Source organism: Lutjanus erythropterus, chromosome 19 (assembly GCF_056507025.1).
Source record: "Lutjanus erythropterus isolate fLutEry1 chromosome 19, fLutEry1.hap2, whole genome shotgun sequence".
Classification (NCBI taxonomy): Eukaryota; Metazoa; Chordata; class Actinopteri; order Lutjaniformes; family Lutjanidae; genus Lutjanus; species Lutjanus erythropterus.
In genome coordinates this window covers 14,837,238-14,860,966 of record NC_139335.1, presented here as the reverse complement: position 1 = coordinate 14,860,966, position 23,729 = coordinate 14,837,238, and the positions used below count along the sequence as shown (strand labels likewise).

General features: G+C 40.3%; 1 protein-coding gene across 2 annotated transcripts in view; it reads left to right on the top strand.

The window, feature by feature from the left end:
• Window positions 1-23,729, top strand: part of LOC146309495 (ubiquitin carboxyl-terminal hydrolase 22-like) — a 39,835-nt gene that overhangs the window by 9,988 nt on the left and 6,118 nt on the right. For both annotated transcript variants that reach the window (XM_084744033.1, XM_084744034.1), the window contains 8 exons: window positions 9,270-9,402; window positions 12,106-12,219; window positions 12,323-12,424; window positions 14,625-14,791; window positions 17,004-17,163; window positions 18,395-18,500; window positions 21,012-21,170; window positions 23,445-23,571. In XM_084744033.1, the coding sequence (XP_084600159.1) occupies window positions 9,270-9,402; window positions 12,106-12,219; window positions 12,323-12,424; window positions 14,625-14,791; window positions 17,004-17,163; window positions 18,395-18,500; window positions 21,012-21,170; window positions 23,445-23,571 (1,068 nt within the window). The remainder of the gene's footprint in view (window positions 1-9,269; window positions 9,403-12,105; window positions 12,220-12,322; window positions 12,425-14,624; window positions 14,792-17,003; window positions 17,164-18,394; window positions 18,501-21,011; window positions 21,171-23,444; window positions 23,572-23,729) is intronic.

Sequence of the window (23,729 nt, the reverse complement as noted above, 5' to 3'; positions counted from 1 at the left end):
TAGTGGTAGAAGTAGTAGTGGTTGTGGAGAGTTTACATGCGGCTAAAACTGATCTTCAGTCTGGAAAACGTGTGTAGTTTGTGTAATGTAACTTGTGTAATGGCATAGTTCAGCTATTATGGGGTGCTGTAGGATTCTGGCTTGTGACGTTCACATGCGCAGCTGATAGGCTTAGAGATGGACCTCATTTGCATAATATCCCATGGTGCATTGCCAAGAGTTTAAAGTCACTATGTTATGTTCCAAAAGGAAAATGTTACTACCTATTAGTGTTTGCGATGTGTATGTAGTGTGTTTGCTCAGAACATGGTGGGTTATGGTGGTTTATTTTGGTAATTGTAATTTTTGTGCATCATGAGTGATGTGGGAACCAATTTAGGGCTGCAACTAACTATTACTTTCATCATTGATTAATCTGTATGTATCTGGATGTTTGGTCTGTACTGTCCCTCTCTGCTCATGTGGACACAGGTAGGCAATCTGGGACCGAATGATTCTTTCACACCAAATATTAGTACAACATAATTTTTCACTCTATATTTGTGACTGGAAACCTTTCTGCTGCCTTGTTTTCTCCTTCACTCTCTGATCTCTGGAAATCAAGAAAACACAACCTATCTCTCCCTAGTCGATTGATCTTAATCAGATTCACACTTCCATCCCATGTGCTGCAAACCCTGCTTTATCACACCAACTTAGAGAAATTGCACAAACCCCTGAGAAGCGTTTTTGATCATGGCATCAAAGCTACTCCACCATGAGTATCTCAGTTTAGTTCCACTCCATCCACATTTCATTTGGTTTCATTCGTTTCCTGGAGATGGCAGGAAGCTAGTCTCCATAGGCTTGGGGCTCAGGGTTTTAGCTATAATGTCCTTATAGCAGTGTGTGACAGTATGAGGCCAATCTACACACTCCAACAATCCCCCGTCTCTCCCACAAACTCAATTCATGTGGATGAGGTGGGAATACGTTCTCACGCGGCATGTCATTGTCAACAGAGGTTACAATGAGCTGACGGAGTGAAGTGAAAAGAGAATAGAGTAAGAATCATATCGCATGTGTCTCTTGGGCTGCTTACTGAGACTGAATTTTGCCGGGCAGGCATTGTCATGTGGAGATAGTACGGAGGGAGAAGAGGGGTAACATCATCATCCTGCCAAGGCACTGACAGGCTGCAGCCCCACAGGGTCAGTCGGCAGCACGGTTCTGGAGCATCACCGTCAGTTTCCTTTCCTCCTCGCTTGTCCATGTTAGATATAGAATCCGAAAAGAACTCTTGGCAGATGTCTAACAACGCCCATGTGCATACATGTGCTTGTGGAGAGATTCTGCATGTTTGTTATGCACATTTCTAGTGTGCAGTACGTGTGTCAGCCATTGTTAGTTCAGTTGATGTTTGAGCATGTGTGTGTAGAGAAGCATGCACAGGCGTATGAGTGTGAGGCAGCATGGTGAGTCACTGCTCTCATATAGCTGCACTCTCCCCTCCGTATTGACTCTCTCTCCCCTCTCCCCTCCCCGGTCTGTTCTTTGCAGCAGCAAGAACGTGCTCAGTAGAGCCAGACCTTTGTCCACATCATAATCATCATCGTCATTCTCTCTCCTCCTCAGTTACAGCTCATCACATTACTGGCTCTGTTTGAATATATGAATGCATTAACCTAAATGCTGAGGGAGGAATAATGCAGTCAGATTGAAAGAATGCATGAGGAGATGGAGAAGCTAAGTGTGTGAGGCATCTGGAGGATGTGGCTTTATGTAGATTTATGCAGCTACAGCTAGAGCATTGGAGGATTCATACAGTAGTTGTTGGACTTAGGGTTGAGGGAAAAATGATGTATTGCGAGTCTCTAGAAAGATTATGTCATGATGCAGAAAAGTCAATAATCTGAAATTTAAAACCCAATTCTTGACATTATGATAGCCTGTAACAGTTTTGTAAGACAAGGCTGCATGTTCCTTATGGCTTAACCAGTTAAATGGTGAAATGCAAACATCTGTGTTATGTTTCAAAGCTAGGGAAAGGGGACCTGAACAAGAGCCACACTGTATGCAAGTAGTGTGTAACTAAGATATTTTTGGAATACGTCAAACATGACAAACCATATTTCCACATGAAAATTACAACTGTTACTTCTGTTGCCCTCTATTTTGGTAATTGATTCATCAGTTTGAGTAATTTAAGAAAAACAAGTCAAAATTCCCTGGTTCCAGCTTTGTAAATGTAAATATTTTCTGGTTCCTTTACTCCTTGAAGACAGTAACCGGAATATCTTTGGGATATGGACAAAACAAGACATTTGAAGACATCTTGGGCTTTTGGGAAACGGGGATCAAAATATTTCACAATTTTCTGACATTTTATAGATGAAACCACTAATTGCTTAAACAAGAAAATAATCAGCAGATTAACTGATAATAAAAATACAGTATTCTTTTTTTAAATTATCGATCATTACAAATATGTTTTTGTTTTTTTTTTAATTAGTCTGACAGTGAAAAAAGTAAATCATATATAGAAATCAAATTTTTTTATGCATCAAGATGAATCAATTATTGTTTTAAAACTGCATCATAGCCCTCTGAATTGGAATCGATGCATGAGGCGCCTAGAGATTCTCACCCCTAGTTGGACCGCTCACAGACTCAGTGGACCCACAAGGCATGTAATGCTATCTTATCTTCACGTTAAAGATGTATTGGAGATCTATTCATCCAGCTAATGCCTTTCTGCATCTGCTCTTCCATCAATCAACAGCTTTGTACATTAGTGGGTCATTCTCCTGGACACGGAGCTCAGCCCAACTCGCCTCAAAGAGCGTATCCCAGATGGGATATGTAGCGTAGCGCTGCACAAACGTGAGCTTGCTACCTGTCCGACACTTGTTCCAGCCATCTGAGCCAGTGGCTGATCAATAGGTGATCTAATAGAACATTAAAAGCCCTGGGTGCAGAGAGATGCAGGACTGCTGACACTGAAGAATAGACAGCCCGTGAACCCCAGTGAGAAGGAGAGAGCCCGCAGAAGCTGAGGGGAGGGAGGGAAGGCTGGAGCAGAGATAGATTTTCTGCCCGCTAAAGGGGTGTTGAGGCAGGGGGAGGGTAAGGAGGAGGGCAAGGTGTGGCATTGGCAGGGTTTCTTGTTTTTGACTTAGAGCAATGGAGGAGGAGTTGGAACTAACAACCTCACTGTTTAGGCAGGACAGTCGTACAGGGATAGTTTGAATTATTTGAAGTGGGTTTGTATGAAGTGCTTTTCAATTGTTAGTGTATTACCTATGGTAGATGCTGGTCAGCACACCCCTAGTTTGGAGAAGCAGAGAGGTGCTCCAGCAACAAAAGGTAATTTAGCCTCTCAAAAAAGTCCACCTAAAAAAACAGTATAAAGTTAAAGATACTTAAAATTTTATTCACTGTATAACCTTGCTGCCAGACAGTCTTATACAAGCCAAATATTGCTCTCTACAAACCAACCAAATTCCAGTGGCAAAATCAGTCATTTTACCCAGCAGAACATGGGAGGTGCTGGTCTACTGCTGCCTTGATCTGTTAGCTTGTTTAAGTTATTGTATAATTTTGGTGTTTTAAAAAGATAGTTCTGATTCACTGAAGTCACACAATAACAGAAAGACACTAACAGGTCGTGGCAGTGGTAGACCGGCAACTCACAAGTTCTGCAAGGTAGAATTACTGATTTTTCCAATGGAGTGTGGTTAGTTTGGAAAGAGATATTATCTGGCTTGTGTAACAGCAGTTTCCAGTCGGTAAAGGCTGATGGTAAAGTAAAAATGTTGAAAATATTTTAAATATAGCGGTACTTCTCCAAATTGGTAACATGCTGACTGGCATCTACTGTAGGTAATATGCTATTTTTTAAGTATCTTATACAACCCTACATCAAGTAGCACAAACTATCCCTTTAAAGAAACAACTAAAATATATACTTAGGAATTCAGTGAACTCACCTGTGTTTCCACCTAATCTCATCTTTGTCTTTTTGCCTTTTGCTAGGGCATGGCTTTATTTAGACTCTGAAGACACATGTCCTGATTCACTCTATCCCTTTTTATCTCCTCTGTGTCCTTCCTTTCTCTTAGCATGTCAATGACACAAGCTTTACCTTTAAAAATTCAAAGAGTCTTTGTTTCTTCCCATCTCTTGCCAGACACCCTGCTTGGAAAAGCACCCCTTGCTGATTTGGTGCTGCCCCTTGTTTCTCACACACGCATTCAGAGCTGGCTGGGTAACACACCGATATGAATAAAACCAGAGCTTAGGGTTTGCCACCCTGAATATCCCCTCTACTGCAATGTCATCACAATCTAGCCCACGCCTACTAATGCTCAGCCAAAACACAGACCTGACTGTGAGTTTTGCGGCCTATCTATGTCTGGTGTGTCGTGTAACGCCCGTATCCCTAGCATACCATGACACGAGTGAACGTATATTGAATAACTTCTAGACCCTTTGTTAACCAGTCCATACAAATGGAGCTCTGCATGGGACTGTTATTTCAGTCTTGCACCAACCTGCTCATGCAGAATTTTCTGACCATTTCCGCCCACTCCAGCAGATGAGCTATCCTGCTTTTGCAAAGATTCAGATCTCCTCCTTCCCAAATGTTTTTTTCAGTCTGTCTTACCCACAGGGAAAATAAGACAAATATAATGGACATATTTTTTTTATTCTAAAGAAAAGCACATAGTAATTCACAGTTTATTAAGCCACCTTTAGAGGACATGTTCTCATTATATTATATGACCTAGCTTTTAAAGGTGAAAATACTTCGGACTAGGCTACTACTTTTGATTAGAAACCAATATTGGCTCACATGAATAGTTTCTGTATTTTTGTTGTTTCCCATAACAAGATACAGAGCAGCAGGATTGTGTTATTACTAAATGGGTCTATATAAAATAAATCAGAGATGAAACGGTATGAAAATTTCATATCACAACTATAGTGATTACATTTGAAATTTCATCACGTCCTTTGTGATGTCAATGTTTTTACTGATGCAAAACAAACCCAGTTGCATGCTTCACCTGTGTCTGGGAGACTGAGTTTGCTTGATGCTGGGACAATATTTACTGTGAGTTTTTCAAAGCAATGTGATCAAACAGTTTTAGTGAATTTTAGCTTGGTTTGTCACAAAACTGGCAGTTGTTTTCAGCCCTATAAAAAGATGTGGATTAGTGATGGAACGGTTCTTCAATCTTTTCAACTTTCAAACCAGTATGTACGTTGCAAATGCCTTAAATATAAAGTGAGTGACCGATAGATACAGAACTTTATTTGACAATCAGTACTCAAAATTAACTTTTTTTCCTCCCTCATGTCTCACACCTGTCCAGAATTCCTCTTGCAGATTTCCCAGACTTAACAATTGTTGTCCCAAATTGAAGTTCTTGTCTTTCATTCCACATAATAAATGTAGTTTAATAATGTTTTTTTTTCTATGACTTGCTTCACTTCACTGACGTACTCTGCCATGAAAGTTCTGCTAGTTGATCCCTGCACTTAAAAAAAATCACCAAAATCCAGAAATTACTCTGGGTGTTTGGCCACAGCCAGTTTTCATTATTATTTCAGTCACTGGTTGAGTCACTGTTTCTTGTTTATTTCAAACTGTTTGATCAATAAATGCTTCACTGCAAACTGCGGTGCAAATACAAACCCGATACTGATATGAAGTGTGTGACACTATGAACATATCTCAGTAAACACTTAATTTTGTTTGAAACATCATGATGATGTGTAAGTGCACGTGATGTCACATTTTTCTAATTTAAACACTCAACAATTAAAATAGGTTGAAATCCTATTTAATATACAGTCTATGGTTGAAGTGAATTGTTTCCCCCGCCCCCTCCTCCCCAGACTCGAGGAGGCTCAGGCAGATGGCCTGCAGGCTGCAAAAAACACTGTAACATTGTAAATATACAGTAACAAGCGAGGATGAGTCCTATACCGTAAGTTGATCAGCTGTTAATAACTGTCAGTTGTCTGTCAATTTAAAGTTAAGCCTGTTATCCTGAAAACAAAAGCTCAGTGTTCTAAAACATACACACTGTAGTTGGAGTTCAGTGTCTGCCTGCCTTTCCCTCTGCCAAGCTCCATTAACATTTTGCTCAGTACACCGTTCTAAACATCTACTGCCTCTAAAAGATTAAAAACAGATCCTGACAATTTCTATGAGCATTCTGCTTTAATTTGAACTCTAATTAACGTGAAACGAGCAAACACTCACAGATATTCTGGACCTGAGTGGAGCATGTCTCCTTAATCTCTGATGACATATCATGGTCATTTCATGATTTATTACAGTAAATATGTTCCAGATTTCTCCTTGAAGATCAGTATTCTAATACTGGCCTCATTATACTTGCTGCCTATTTCTAACCATATTAAAGTGTATATACTGTAAATCCTTTGTTAGCAACATTTGTGTTAGTTGTTGTGGGAACCACATGCTCCAAAACAAATCCTCAAAATAAAACTATCTTATAATCTTGTGTGCTGAGGTTTTGAGTCATCATCTTGAGTTATTCAGTGTGATACTCATTGCTTATTGCCACACATGCATTAGTTTGAGTTGTGTAGTCATTCCATTGTTCTGTGCCATCCAGAGGGAAGGAAGTGAAACTGACTGGCACAACCTTTTTTATTTGTCTGCAACATTACACTTCAGTGTTGTTCAGATGGTGTCAGGTTATACTATTGTATCTCTAGTCAAAAGACAGTAATAGGCAGACAATACAGCACAAGGCCAGTGAGTTCATGTCCATAGCTTAAGCGAGGTGTGTAGGTGTGTGTGAGTCTGTCTTTTGAGCTTGTTTCACACAATGTACCAGAAACTGAAAACTGGTAAATCTCTCCAGCCAATAGTTTTTCTCGTTTTGTTTCTTGTCACCTTTGCTTCGCACCTCCTTTCCCTCTGTCTTCTCTCTGTGAGTGGGCGACTCGTTGCGGCAGGTCTGCACCCTGAAAGGCTTTGATTAGATCGCTCTGTCTTTCCTCTCTTATTCAATCGCTCCCTCTCAAAGCAGGCTTGCAGGCTACTTTTCCACTGTACTTTCACTCAGATTACCAACAGAACCATTATGTGACAGAATTGAGTGTTTTCTCTGCCAAGAGGTTTTGCTTTTCACGCTGTACTAATTGTTTTTACACTTACCCAATTTGTCATATTTCAGTATATAATTTGCATGCTGGATTTGTTTTCAGAGGGTAGTAAGTGAAATGGGAGTCCTCAATACCTTATCTCATCTTCAAATGCTTGTGACGGATATCAAATCCACATCTTTTTTTCTTTCACCAGTAGAGCAGCTGGTGAAGCTCTCTGCTATTCTATTTTCCATCGTGGTGCTTTTTTACAGTGTCACCTCAGACAGCTCCCCCACAACTAAGGGGGGGTTTCACACCAGGGACCCGAGCCCAGATCAGACTACATTTGACCCCAAAGTCCAGTAGTGTGAACACGTTTACCTTTTGCTGTCTTAGCCAGTAACACATTATTTTAGGTGGAATTTGTATAAATGCATCAAATAGAAAAATACGTTGGACTATGCTGTACATTCCAGATAATCAGCGTTGTTAATCAGCTGACCAATTAATCTAGACCTGCAATGAATAATCAAGTAATTAATTATTAATTGATTTTTACATTATCACCAAATATTTTGATGATTTATTAATTGGTAATAAAAGTAAAAATGATCTGATTTCAGCTTCTCAAATGCGTTTTCTGGATTCTTTATTCCTCTGTGACAGTAAACTGAATATCCTTGGGTTGTGGACAAAATGAGACATTTGAGAACATTGTCATGACATTTTCCACCTTTTTCTGACATTTTTACAGCCCAAACAGCTAATAATGAAAATAACAGATTAATCAATGATAAAAATAATCATTTGTTACAGGATTAGTTTAATCAGTCTCTTACTATGATGGGATATCCTTGTTTTTTTTCTCTGATACCAGTGCTAAAACAATGATTTTAAAATGATGCCAGTGTCTGAAGCAATCATTTTTTTTAAAACAAAACACAAAATAACAGTTGAGGACATTAAAAACAGCTTTTCTCACTACCAAGTCAAATTTGAACTTGGAAAAGAACAAATTTTCACTTAAACACTAGATACTTTAAACTCCACCTTCAAACTTCAGTAATTCTTCTGCAGTAACATGATCATATTTGCTGGCCTGTGGAAAGGCTCTTGTCATTATTTCCATCATTGATATAAATATCAAGTCATTATGACACATTCCATTTTATATTTATGCTCCTCATTTAACCATGTTTTAGGGTAGCAGCTAGCCAATAGAAGGCTACCTGCTGCCACAGCCATGTAGCGAGAGAGAGCTGCTGTAATGTTAACTAGCAGTTTGATGATGTGTCTGCACCAGAAGGCAGTTATTCCATTCAACAGCTCAGTCATGTGGTACCAAAATGAGGTACCATAAACAGAGTTGTGATTCGGTGCCATCTTGGCATCAAGCTTTGGTCCCCACCTCTATCAATCACAAGTCTTTAGACCTTCATAATGCAATTATTAACACTCAAATAAGCCATATGTGCAGCTGCATTTGTACCACATGTCTCTCCAGAGCTTGGAACAATGTTCACCATGTCCACACGCGTCTACCTTGCTTTGTTCAGTTCAGCTTTTCTCCTCCATTATTGTACTAAATTTCAGAATTGCTCATGGCCTCCCCTTTTCTCATGGTTGTTGTAAAATGTACACAGCGTAACCACCTGTGCTCCTGTGCGACCCCTGCAGGGCTCATTTTTGCAGGTTTGCCGAAGATGTCAGGCATTCTAATGTTCAATTTCTCTAGGTTACCTCCGGGTGCTGTAGTCAAACCAATTATGCAAACTCCAGCCAGTGTTACTGTGTGCTTCAGACAGATTCCGCTCGCCTTCTCCAGTGTGCCTGCCAAGCATTAAATCCCATCATGCCCTGCATGTGTTAGAGAGCGAAAGATTCAGTGTGGAAATATGTTGTTATTCAACTGCATTGGATTTGTCAACAGGCCCAGCAATCTTAAGCCGTCTTCATATCGCGTCTATTCAAGCACCGTGTCCTCAGAAATGTTTGTGTGACTGACTGCGAGATAGAAATCTAATTCAGCTGGCAGGGAGTTCCACTCTGTCTGCCTATGTAGCGCTACATTATAGCTCAGGGCTCTGTCCTGCTGCAGTGGATTTTCTCACCACACTGACCGCCCTCTCCCCCTTTCTCCCTTTGGTGTTTCTCTACAGGCCAAGTCGTGTATCTGTCACATGTGTGGCGCCCACCTGAACCGACTCCACTCTTGTCTCTACTGCGTCTTTTTTGGCTGTTTTACAAAGAAACATATCCACGAGCACGCAAAAAACAAGAGACACAATCTAGGTAAGTCACACACAGACACACACAACTGTTAAGAAATCAATCCAGGCGGAAATAAGTCTCACAATAGAGCTGAAATGATCGGCAATAAATGATAATCTCAGTATATTGTTTCTCCCTATGTCCGAGACTCAGTCCCATCACGTCAGTCCTCACATTCACATGCACCCCTGTGGCCCACTGCAGCATCAGCTATTATCAGTGAAGGATTACAGCATTACTTTGGGCAACTTCCTCCTCTTAGCAGACGGGGAGCTGAACCTCTCTTTAACAGCAGCACATTACCATTCTGGTGGGAGCGTCTTATCCAGTCAAATGTCATGGGTTTAAGTTGGTACACTCCCGTTTGTACAGCAGCAAGGGAGGGGTTGACATCACTAATCCACAGCTAGCAGAAAGCCCAGCTTCAGTCTTACATGCTAATTATGCTAAATAAGACAATGACACTAATGAGCGAGATTTTGATATTACCCTGATGAGGACAACTAAATATGGAAACAGGGGAGGCGATAGGGCGGCTTGGTAGTTGTCTGAATGGCTTTAATTGATTTAATGCATTTCAACAGTTTGGTTACACACACACACACACACACACACACACACACACACACACACACACACACACACACACAAATATATACCCCAAGTGCACGGCTACAGTGTTAATTAGCTTTGAGCTTTACACAGGAGCCTCTCTGACACCGGCGCTCTGTTCTCCTCCACCTCTAATCAAATTAATCCAAAGTCCCCTGTCTGCTAGATAGCAAGCTCCCTTCTCTGGGCTCCTTTTACATCTTTTTCATCTCCTTCTTCCTAACAACCTCACTCCTCATGACTCTCTTTCCCGTCCTCCTCTGGACGCCTTTCACATCTTCTCCTCCTCCTTTTCTCCCACCTCCCCGTCCTCTCCTCATTCTTTGCTCTCGCCCTTCACTCAAGTGAGCAAGATTTATGAATTCCTGCCAGTGCTGTGTGCAGTACTCTTAGTCTATATCTTCTTCCTCTCGCCACCACTTGTGTTGCTCTCATTTTTCTCTCTTAACCGGGTTGCTGTTGTCCTTTTCAGCACACATGCCCATGGTCTAGAGAAAAGAAAGTACACCATGTTTTTCAAATTAATATTTTTTTTTCTCTGCATGGTTAATTTATTTGTATGCTCGTCTTTTATCTCACACATGCAACCTCAATCAGAATCAGCTTTAATGTCCAAGTATGTTGGACTGGGTACCATTACCAGTACCTTGGTTTCAATACTGAATTATTATTTGTTTTGACACCAAATCCATTTTAACTAAAAACAAATTACAGTACACATTATGGTACAATTGGTCACTTTAAAGAAAAGACCTGTTCAATGACCTGGTGGTTAAAAAAACAAAAAAAACAAAAAAAAAACAATAAGCCCCATCTCTGGACAGCCAATCACCAGCATTAATAGATCCTGTTACAATCATGCTGTATGCTTAACGCCTCACTAATTTAAACCTTTCGATAGCGAATACCCACAAATACAGTATTTCTCCTATGATGACTGCATACACTTAACACTGACAAGTTACAGCAATGTCATGAACAACTGAGAGAGTCAAGTTATTGTGCTACGTGAATCTGACTGCACATCGCCAGTGACTTTTGCGATGTACAGACGGCAGAAAAAGCCAAGTGAGTGTAGTGACAGGAAGCAGAAACAAGTGCATAACTTCAAAATAAAGTTTCACAATAAAAGTCTGAAACTAGACATCTGAACACAAAGAACTCACAACATAAAATAAATAAAATATTGGGGATGGTGGACAATGGTAGGGAAATACCACAAGGTATTTTTCGACACTGAATAGTATTGAAGTAATTTGTTCAGTGCCATAAAAGTATCAAAGTTTGGTACTCAGTCCTACACATACAATCAGTTTGACTCCTGTGTTTGCATTGTTCCCACTGTACTTATAAAGGAATAAAACAGACCTAACAGCTAAGAAGAAGGACAGCAATGCTTAACGATAAAGGTAAAGACTAGACAGGATGGTTATGTAACCAAGGATTTGAGTAAATAGGGCTGAATTTATAAATGTGTGTAAGAAGCACATGGATGATTATGTCATGTCTATATACAATACATACAGTGTGCAGAATTATTTTATTGACAGTGGCAGTGCACAGTGACATGTGCATGGTAGAAATAGCATGGTGCATTTAAACTGCAATATCGTAATCTCTTAACGAAAAACACACATGTACACAAAACCAAACATGTCACAGTGACGACAACATAACACACACCAGTCAGGTTTTCTACATGATGTATTATCTCACTTTCTCAGTGTGGGTTGCACCAAAAACAGAAAAATGTCCGGTGAAGCTAAAAATAGGTTGTCACGGCAACAGAGCTGAGGTATTGTTGCCGTGGAGTTTTAGAATGGAAGTGGATGGTGTGTTAGTTGAAAGCCCAGGTGGGGGTGGGAGACAAATACACCTATTCCATCACTGCTCCCCTCACATCTCTGTATAATTGTTCAGTGCAAGCAATGAGATGGAAGCACACTGCGGTGAGTGGAAAATGCAGGGCGGAGGAAGCACTTGTCTTGAGGCTGGCGGTGCCGGCGAGGTTAGACAGTAAAATATAAAACCCAAAGTGTGTTACTATGGTGGAAAAATCTATTTGTAATTATGGTTCAATCTCTCTCTCTCCCTCTCCTTCCCTCCTTCCAGCGATAGACTTATTATACGGTGGAATATATTGTTTTGTGTGTCAAGACTATATATACGACAAAGACATGGAGCAGATTGCCAAAGAGGAACAGAGGAAAGCCTGGAAATTGCAAGGTATATCATTTTGTTTTCTGTCAGAAAACTTAATGCAGCTGTGGAAGCGAGGCCGCCTGATATCTCAGTGTCGTCACGTTTGTGTTTCTTTTTGCATCCACAGGCATAGGGGAGAAATACACGACGTGGGAGCCGACCAAGAGGGAGCTAGAATTATTACGACACAATCCAAAGCGGAGGAAAATCACTACGAACTGTACCATAGGTGCGCGATAGACTGGACTGTTCAGTCTGCACTTTCCTCTCTAGATAGTAGGGGTGCAAGAAAATATTGATACACTGTATCAATTCTCATATACACTTTATCACAATCTCTTGATCAGAGCTGCAATGATTAATTGATTATTAAATTAATCAACTGTTTTGATAATCGATTAATTGTTTGACTTAATTTTTAGGGAAAAAACTGAAAATTCTCTGATCTCAGCTTCTTAAATGTGAATATTTTCTTGCTTCTTTACTCCTTTATTCAATAAACTGAATAGCTTAATGTTGTAGACAAAACAAGACATTTGAGGACATCGTGATGGGCTTTGGAAAACACTGATCAACATTTTCATGGGTTTTTTTTGACATTTAATGGACTAATCAACTAACTGATTGAGAAAATAATCACTAGGTTATTTGACAACAAAAAAAAATGATTGTCGAATAATCTAGTGATTATTTAAGTGATAAGTGATTCATGTTGTGCTTGAACCCCCTACTGCTAGATAGCAGTCTTATTATATTTCTAGACTGTTCTGATGCATAAAAAACTTAAGACTTCATGCATAATAGTGTGGTGTGTTCTTCAAACTATGACAGTCTTCCTAAAATTAGATTTAAAAGTAGCACTGTATCACCTTTAGGGTGGCAACTAATGATTATTTTCATTGTAGATTAATCTGACCATTATTTTCTTCATTAATTAATTGTTGGTTTGGTCCATAAAATGTCAGAAAATGCTGAAAAATGTTGATCGCTGTTTCCAAAAGCCCAAGACAATGTCTTGTGTTGTCTACAACCCAAAGATATTCAGTTCACTGTCATTAAGGAATAAAGAAACAAGAGCATATTCATATTTAAGAAGCTGAAACGAGAGAAGTTTGACTTTTTTTCTTAAAAAAATACTCAAACCGATTAATAAAACCATTGCAGCTCCAATCCCCTTGCATACACTGTATATATATATTGTATTGTAACCCCTGTATCATGACATGTATTATATAGCCAGATTCTTGCCCTACTAGACTGTTTGTGTGTGTGTGCGCACCCTTCCTAACAGTGTGTGTGTGTGTCTCTCTTCATGTGCCTATGGTGCAAGTGTACTTAGGGTCACTCTTGTATTTAAGTGTGATACCCGAGGTCAACAGGACTGGGCAGCCCCACAGGCAGCACACTGTGAGAGGCAGAACACAGTGTTCCCTCTCTGATAGGGCCTGAATCGGTCTCTATGTTTTCCCTCTCTACTGTTTTCTCAGTGATCTGTTGCTTTGGTTTCTTCCTGCAATCTCTATTGTGGCTCTGATTTTGTACATGTACTTTTGCTGATTTCTATCTTTTTCTCTGTGTGCTGTCTGCTGCCATCTTTCACCCTCTTGTATCTTTAAAGAGCTTGGTCGACAGCCCTGATTGGACAGTAGACTGTGTGTCTTTATTTGTGTGTGTGCACACCAGGACCAGTCTGAAGTGTTAGTGCTCTCGCTGAGCGCTCTCTTCCAGAACCAAGCCTTGCTCAATTGGATTAGACCCAAGACCTCGCTGTGTCTCACCTGTTCTACTGGCCGTCACTGGAGGACTTGTAGCTTTACTTTCTCACTCTAAATGAATCCATTCACAGCTTCGGGGTCTGCTCCAGGATACACATGATTGTGCTGGCAAACCAGACCCAACACCATATTGTTAACTTTCCAGACATGCAAAAAAAAAAAAAAAAAAAAAAAACTGAATCTGAAAGTGCCAGTGGCTTTTATTTTTACATGTGTTTCCATACATGGCTACAACTACCAAATATTTACATTATCTATTAAGTTGCCAATATGAATTCATATTTTGCCTTATAAAATATCAGAAAGTGTTAAATTTCTGAAGTCCATGGTGACATCCTCAGATGCTTGTTTTGTTTGACTAATAATAGCCTAGGGGTGGTTATGGAGAACCTGTATTAAACTGGTACCGGATCCTGACTGGTCTGTACTGAAATATCGATTCTGGACATACTGCTATCAATATTATGGTATTATACTTAATTAAAATCAATGAGAATGCAGCTAAATGAGAGAACTCGGGGAAACAAACTTATTTCTGCAAAAAAAAAATGTAATTATAATATGTAATAATAACTTGTATATTTTGCACTAATTAATCCTCACTACCACGTTGTTCTCATGCTTTTCTTCCTCTCTCTTCTTCTTGTCCTGCAGGTTTACGAGGGTTAATAAACCTGGGCAACACATGTTTCATGAACTGTATTGTTCAGGCCCTAACACACACACCACTGCTGCGAGACTTCTTCCTCTCCGACAGACACAAGTGCGAGATGCAATCAAACTCCTGTCTGGTGTGTGAGATGTCGCAGCTCTTTCAGGAGGTATGATGCACAGGTTTTTGCGTGTGTGAACTTGTTGCATAGGTTCGTTTGATGACACACAGAAAAGAGGAGCTCATAATTAGTTAGTTAGTTAGTTAGCTAGTGTTGCCTTTAGGTAAAAAGGTACCCATCTTTGGCCATTTACACTCATGCAATACAGCCTCAATTATAGTACAATGCTTGAAAAAGAGAAAAGGAAACAAATAACTAAAAAAATTATCTAAATAAAAATCTCCTCCTGCTTCTTTTTAACCAGCAAACATACTACTGACTGTAACTTTGGCTGAGAAAATGTAAACACAGGCTTGTTTCATCTGATTTCAAGGAGGCTGCAACTCAGTGGCAGGTATTAAGAAGTATTAAGAATTATAGAGAACCAGCCGGTCTGCTCGACAATGGTTTTGTTTGTTTATGTAGGTCATATAGACGCGTCCATAACAAATTGAGGCTGTTTCATAACCAGTTAAAAACTTACTTAGGGAGTGCACCCTAAAGTGTACCCTAAAAATGATTCGTTCATTTTAAATTATGTTCACTTGGTCTATTTTAAGATGAAAAAAAATATATATATATATTTTTTTTACCAACGAGCATCATAATGCATCCCATAGAGGGTTAAAAATGAGCCATAATTTGAAAGTGTTTTTTTCCTCTAACAGCCATGTAATACAAAATGTTCTCTCGCAGTATAACCCACTGCAGAAGGCTGAGTCACTGTTGCGCTCTTTTGTCAAGTCCAAAGAAGGGAGGCAGAGAGGAGGGGAAAATCCTGCTTGAAAGGAATGTACAGAGCCACATACAAATGAATGAGCAGAACGCAGTAATTATACCTTTATTGAACCTGATCAGTCAATTCGAATTATGTTGCCCAGCCATTTATAGCCTTTTAAATCCCAGCTCTTTGATGCACAAGTTTAGCATTTTACATCCAACAATCTCATTGGCCCTGAATGTTATGTAATTCCTGCCTGGTCCGCTCCCACACTGCCTCGCTTTTTTTTTTTCTTACACCCTCTCACTTCCCAGTATATGGGCCCACAGATGGCAAGTGGTGCTATAATGAGTTGAGTCATCACCCCCCCTCCACAATGCGCTCACGGTGCCCTGCCCTGTCTATGCTTGCTGAACCATTCAGCTACATAACACTTGAAGGAGATAATCGCTCACCTCTGTCACCCGGGGATGCAGACATTGATTGAGTATTCAGCTGTGTTTGAGACCAAATATTCAGGGTCAGTCATGCGAAAAAGATTCATTTAAACACTCCCTAACAAGCACACAGTATCACTCCTCTGCGCCTTATCCCCAACTCTCGAATTTTATTGTTTACTTCCTTCCCCCAACCTTCATTCTTTTTTAACCTACCTCTATATCGTCATCAAAAGCTGTCTTCTGACTCTGCACATACACACACATGCACACACACACACACATGCATGCAGCTTTTTGGATATGAAGGTGAGAGGTGCGGTCCGCTTTGATCATCACTCTCCCTCCTCTTTCCCCCGTTTCCTCCTCCTCTTGTAGCTTCTTTCGTTTGTCAGCCACCTTCAAACTGACGAAAAGAAGCAGAGTTTGTAAGATTCAAGAGACATCAGCACGGCATGTTTTCCCCCCTCACGGCTCAATCATATTTCAGAGAGAGCTGTGGAGAATAAAGTGAAGCTTGCAGAGGGTCTGTGTGTCGAGAAATGAGAGCCCCTCTCTGGCATTAATGAGCTCCGGTTGAAACTATATTGTAGATGTTTTGCCCCCCCGCCAACTCCTCTGCTCAACTCTGTTACTTACTTACCGGCGTCTCCTGACCCTGACCTGGATTGTCACTCACTCAAATCCCCATGGCAACCGAAAGACTGCAACACTTCACAGATGGATGTTTTTGCTCCATACGCTCCCATTTTCCAGCCACTTTGTCTTCTCCATTGTACTGCTCACACTTCTCTCTACGGATGTGCCTTCATTTAGACTCGTGCTGTTAGATGACATGTGGTAGGATTCATTCATATCTGATAAAAGAGTCAGAAAATCACCTCGACTGCCAGGACATTTGTGTCAGCGTTCAGCAATGAGTTATAGATGACAGTGAGCAATGTGGCCATGAGACTTGCAAAGAGGTGATGGAATATAATGCTCCCAGTCACACCTGGAGAAATAGGCTAACCGCCCTCTCCTCTTCACCCCCCACCACCTCTCCCATCTTTCTTTCCCTCAGTTCTACTCGGGCCACCGGTCGCCCCACATTCCCTTCAGGCTGCTGCACCTGGTGTGGACTCATGCACGTCACCTCGCAGGCTACGAGCAGCAAGACGCCCACGAGTTCCTCATCGCAGCACTCGATGTACTACACAGGCACTGCAAAGGGGACACCATCAGTAAGCTACATAACTGCTGATTGTTTTCATTATCAATAAATCTGGAGATTATTTTCAGGATTAGTGCCAAATCTGGAGCATGGCAGTGTGGCCTCTATCCACACAAAACTTTATAACTACACTGTATTTAGTCCTATAGGGGAATTAAGATCAAGTCAATCAACTAACAGATTTACTGATTTACAGATTTACTTTGGCAGACATTGCAGGACAGTTTGTTTGTCAAATTGGTTGTTTTTACCGCACGTCTTTAATTCATACTTCATTCTAATTGGGAATGAATATAGTCTGTTTTTTGGGGGGGGGGTTGAAGATTAAAGATGTGTTTTGTTGCACTGTACAAGTACAATCATGCAAAAACGTTGGCAGGGATACTCGATTGCAAAAATTATAGTAAGTAAGTAATAGAAATAACAAGTAAGTTAAGTAATAAAAGACATAACTATGATAATGACGATAACAATTATAGAGTAGTAGAAATAATTGTGCATTTATTAAATAAAATATACAATACTTAAGTATAGAGACATATATATATACAAGATAAAACAACTGCAGGTGAAGATAAAGGAAACACTTTTTAACGTCATCAGGGTATAATTTTGTGAATTTTTTTATGTCAGTATTTTTTTATTTACATTGTTGTCACAACTTAGTCATAAAATAAAAGGTCGTCATCAAATACTTATCATCAAAATTTGAAGGTTTATACGAGATTTTTTTTGGTACACATGTTCTTGAATGTTTTCTGTCAGGCCAGGATCACAGCTTGTTCAAGTTGGATTGAATGGGACACAAAAGAACGCAGTTTCAGTTCAGAGTATGACTGGGACTGAGCTACCTACTGTCTCTGATCTTGCAATGTGGAATTATACCTTAGATCAACCCACGGAGCACAGTTTCTTACTTCACTGGTAACACACCAAAGGAGACTGACAATGGTGTGTACCAAGAGGACAGCAAGCAAGCAGTGTGAGAAATGTCAATAGACCCTGCTGCAGTCCGAAAACGGGCCGACTCGCCCACAGACCCTGCAGTACGGCTCGCTTCGATTGCTATAGATAGCTAGCTACAGAGAATCCAGAGAGTTGTGAAGTGGCTATGAGGCTCCGCTGCAGGGGAATGGTTAAGTGAGAAAGAGAGCCAGACAGAGTCCTTCAGAGGTGCTAAAGAGGTTGTTGGTGTTATCTGCATGTGTATTTATACTTTCTGCTCTGTGTGTGGTCCGCAGGAGACGACAATGGGAAGAAGGCCAACAATCCAAACCACTGTAACTGCATCATTGACCAAATCTTCACTGGGGGCCTGCAATCAGACGTTACCTGTCAAGTCTGCCAGTAAGTTTATGTGTCTGACTTTTAAACGTGTAAAAAAAATAGCTAAGGAAAATGATGCCTCTCCTCCCTCTTTTCCTACATTTACCTATTCATCCATCATTCGTCTGTCCTCCAATGCCGTGGTCGCATCTCACTGCCGGGCTGATTGATGTGGACACCACCCGTCCTCCTGGAGTGGATGAACCACTAGTTGTGTCCTCTCCACTGCTCTTATTTAAAGGCTTGGTCCCTGCAGAGCTGCTGTAAGGGGGGTTGTCTAGACAGCAGCACAACCCAAGCGTTGCCTGCCTGCCCCCTAGAGCTGTCCTGTCACATTAACACCAGCATGCTGCACTGAACTGCAAAGCACCTCGCCCAGACGAGCAGGCAAGCCGATCCTGGCTCAGTGCAAAGATACCTGCCTCAACAGTGTAAAGAGAGCCTGCTGATGTAGAGCTGGTGATGCTGCATTCTGCATTATTCTGCCATAAATTGAACCCTTTCGTAATTTTTACAAATCTCCTTCTGATTACAGATTACTTGTTTACTTATGGCTAAAGGCATAAGCAACAGAAAATGAAACCTTTAAGGCTTTGTGAGCACAAATGTGACCATATGGATACCATATTAATACAGGGTTGCTGTTCCACCTTCATAAATGTGTGCATTCTTGCCTTAAAGGGACAATTTACCCCAAAATTAAAGTACATATTTGTCCTCTGACCTGTAGTGCCATTTATCCATCTATATTGTTTTTGTATGAGTTTTTGAGTTCTAGAGATATCTGCTGGATGAGTGGTGAGTTTACAATGACCTGGACGAATGAGAACATTCACGGACCTGCTGTAGAGACGTCTGCCTTCTCTTGAATATGAGACAGGACTATATGGCACCCAGCTTTTGGTGCTCAAAGCACCCAAAACATATATTTGAATAACTTAACAGCAATGTCTCTTTTCCACATATCATGACCTGGTCACTCAAGATAACCCGCAGACCTTGCTGTTTTATATACAGACTTTCTTTCTGCTGTAGAATCTACCCGAACTACATTCTTTCTAATAGAAGGAATGTATTTCCCTCATGAAACTGCTCATAACAAGGTCTGTGGACAAACCGGGTCATGATTTCTGGGAAGAGACACTTGTTTTGAATTATTCAAATGTTTGGTTTCTTTTTTTGGCACTAAAATAATCAGGGTGCCGTTCAGTCCCATTACATTTGAGAGAAGGCAGGCATCTCTATAGCCAATATCTCCAGAACTTGACAACTCACAGCCTTACTCTGTAGAAGGACAAATAGCACCACAGGCCAAAGGAAAATGTGTATTTTTGATTTTGGGGTGAACTGGCCCTTTAAGTATCTTTTATTTTTGAATTGCTGTGAGTCTTGTTTTTTTTTTCTTTCTTTCTATAATTAACTAATGACTAATAGTTGACCCGTTAGCTCAATGCTAACACATAATGGGAATTCATATTGACATGCTAGCAGAAAGTAGCATTGCGATTGCAATAATGTATTTTGCATCATATACTTAACATAAAACAACAAGTGTGCTCATAGTTAATTAGTTAATATTTCCTCTACTCTATGGAAACACACGAATAGCTGCTGACTTAACATTACCAACTGAATCTATTACTCTGGCTTCAACTCTCCACACTGACCAGCTACAACAACCTCAAAAGGTCAAAACTCACATTTGTGCAGTGTGCAGTTTTCAGGGGTGCTATTCATTCTATTCTAAAATCTTATCAAGCTATTATTATTCTGATGGTGGTAACATGCTGAGCTGGAGTAACTAACTATAGCAGTTTACTTCAAAGTGTATGATGTATGTCATGCATCATAAGTGTGTGATGCATGATATACAGTCTCTAGAAATGCTTGATTCAACTTTTTCTCATTCTGTTGTGTTAAAAGAGCAAACACAAATCGGAAGAAACCGTAACATCGAATCACAATACTTTGTAATACACGTACATTCGGCATCAAATCGTCACCGAAATATCATGATAATGTCGAATTAGGGGATAATTGAATCATCCCAGCCCCACTTAATAGTCACCTGCTGATACTGTTGGGTATTATAGCACAACATCTCATCTAATCAACACTGATGATGTGTGGCAGCCCATCCTCCTCTGCACGCATATATTAGTGTATACTATTTCTTCACTTGAAGCCTCTATTTTTCCCGGGCTGCAGTCCATCACAGTCACCGGGCTCTAATAATACAAATTCCTTATGTAAAGCCAATTTTCTCTGATGTAACACTTCATTGAATTGCAAATGGGCCTGAAGAACAGTGTATTATGCACATGCACACACTCAATCTTCCAGCAGGCTTAAACAAAAACATGATCAGAATCTACAGAGGCTGTGTGGTTTCAAGCTTATACATTTCCACTGATGTCATCATCCTTTCATCATGACCTGCAATAAGTGACACACAAACTTACACACAACCTCACGCTGTTTTTTAAACGTCATAATCAAACTTCCTTCTCTTGCTCTTTTTTTTTCCTCCAGTGGGGTTTCCACGACGATAGATCCATTCTGGGACATCAGTCTGGATCTTCCCGGCTCATCCACGCCTTTCTGGCCCCTCAGCCCTGGAGGGGATGGCAGCACAGTGAACGGAGAGAGCCACCTGTCAGGGTCCACCACGCTCACAGACTGCCTACGCAGGTACAGCTTCGATCTCAGCTGACACCACACGGGTTGTCTTTTATCTGCCTTAGGTTTTCTTTTCTCTTTGTGTGTTTTTTTTGTACATGTATCTAAACCAACTAACTCATCTAGGTAGTAAAATATTTAATAGCACTAAATCAGAGGCGCTTTCTGGGTAGAGCTGCAACTAAGGGTTATTTCATCATCAATTAATCTGTCAATTATTTTCTTTATCAGTGAATTAGTTATTTGGCCTAAAATGTTAAAACTTAGTCAGATTATAAATGAATCACTTTCATAACTGCAATGATTAATCAATTACTTATGAATTATTAAATTAATCTCCAATGATTTTGATAATTCATTAAGTGTTTTAAAACTTCTACAAGGATCTTTCATGTTTTGTTGATTCTGATGGCCTCTGTGGACAAAAGCGGTAGTGGTTCTACTTTCAATAACCACAAAATATAACGTCAAAAATAAAATTCTAAGTAAAAATCTCTTGTTTTTTTGTAACTGGCTAATGTACTACTCACTGTGACTTTGTCCGGGAAAATGTAAACGCCAGCTCGTTTCACCTGATGTCAAGGGGACTCTGACCTGGTGGCAGGTGTAAGGAATAACGTTACAGAAATAGACAGTCTTGTTGCTGATGTAGATTATATAGCGGCAACAATATTAAATTGAGACTGTGTCATAACCAGTAAATACTTGTCATAGAAGCTGTAAAAATGAATCCCTTTGACAACATGTGGAAAGGAACAGAGATACTGTCTTATTTTCCTCTCTCTCTTCTTCCACTCCGTATTCATGCACATCAGTTACAGCATTAAATATTAATTGATTATTGTTTGACAATAAATTAATTGCCAGCTGTTTTGATAATCAATTAATCGTCTTATTTTTTTTAAATGAAAGAATTAAAAATTCTCTGATTCCAGCTTCTTAAATCTGAATGTTTTCAGATTGCTTTACTCCTTGACTGACTAAACACCTAATCGATTAATCAATTTGATTTAATTATTTCAAACATTTAAAAAGATAAGCAGAAAAAAGAAAAAAACAATGAACAGATTTTCAGTGAGCAACACAAATTAACATTTCATGTCCAAAAAGGGCCAGGAAGAAGCAACATGCTTGTCTAGTCTTTCCCCTATTACAGACTCATTGATCAATAATCAGTCGATTACATGAACCTACTCGCCTCTCCAGCGTCCATCGCCACAATGCCACCACCATGTTCATCCTCTTCAAACATAATCAACAATACTCCATGATCAAGAATTTGAAAAGAGAAAAGAAAACCAATGAAACATCAATCTTAACATGCTTTACATTCCCTTTCCTCATTTCTGTACCTCACAAAACTAATTTCTCTGTGTAAATCATTTTAAACTGATATTTCATTTCTTCCCTCAGTCCACTCCACAATGTCACCCCACAAACTGATGTGCTCATACTGTTAAGATTGGTGCAAACACAATGTTGTTTCAGATTGATTTTCCTTGTTAAGTTATACCCACCCAAAAACATTTTCAAGATAATAATTAACAAATGAATCAATCAGTAATCACTAGTCGCAGCCCTAGTTTCAGTTATCTCCAGTTGTAGTCAAACACATTTCATTCATCCCTCCACTTGTATGAGGGGTCACGTATGGCATCTGCTTGGGCACAACAACCCTTTTATCCCCTGGATCTCTTCTTCAGCCCTCACCAGGTTGGCAGAGCAGGTGTGACCTCTCATATCTCCTCTATGCCTCTTCATTCTTGCGATTTCTTTTCCCTCTCCCCCTTATCTTATTTCATTCCCTCTCCTCTCCACCTAATTCCTTTTCCCCCGTGCCCTCACTCTCTACCTCTCTCATCCGTCTCATCCTCCCCCTCTCTTTCTCTCGCCTCCTTTCCCTCTGACTTTTTTTTTTCTTTTACACTGCAGCTCCTCACACACCCCTAGTTGCTGCAGCAAGTCTCTTAAAGGTACAGAACTGGTTGGTGCTGTTGCCGTGGTGATAGAGGCGTTGGCAATACCAGCAGGGCTCTGGGCTGGGTGGGCTGTCGTACGGAGTGGCTGCACCAAAAGTCTGCAGGCAGGCTTGATGCCACAGATGTAGGACTAGAAGTAGGTGTAGCAGGGGTGGAAAAGGCGAGATTAAAAAAAATATATATGTATAACCATAATACTGTTCTTCCTCTTTTTCCCTGTTTTCACTTCCTGTTTGCTCACATGTCCTCTTCTCTAACACACACACACACTCTCCTCTTCTCTTTTATTCCTACCCTCTCGCTGCAGGTTTACGCGGCCTGAGCATCTGGGAAGCAGTGCCAAAATCAAGTGCGGCGGTTGCCATAGTTACCAGGAGTCCACCAAACAGCTGACAATGAAGAAGCTCCCTATCGTAGCATGTTTCCATCTCAAAGTGAGTCAGTCAGAGACGACGCGCTGCCAGTTATCACTTGTTTCATTATCTGCCACATTTTTTATTATTTTAAGGGTGCATTGAGCTTTATGTCATTCACACATCTTAATTCTGTCAATCATTACTCCCTAACAGAAAATGCAGTAGCATCTAAACAG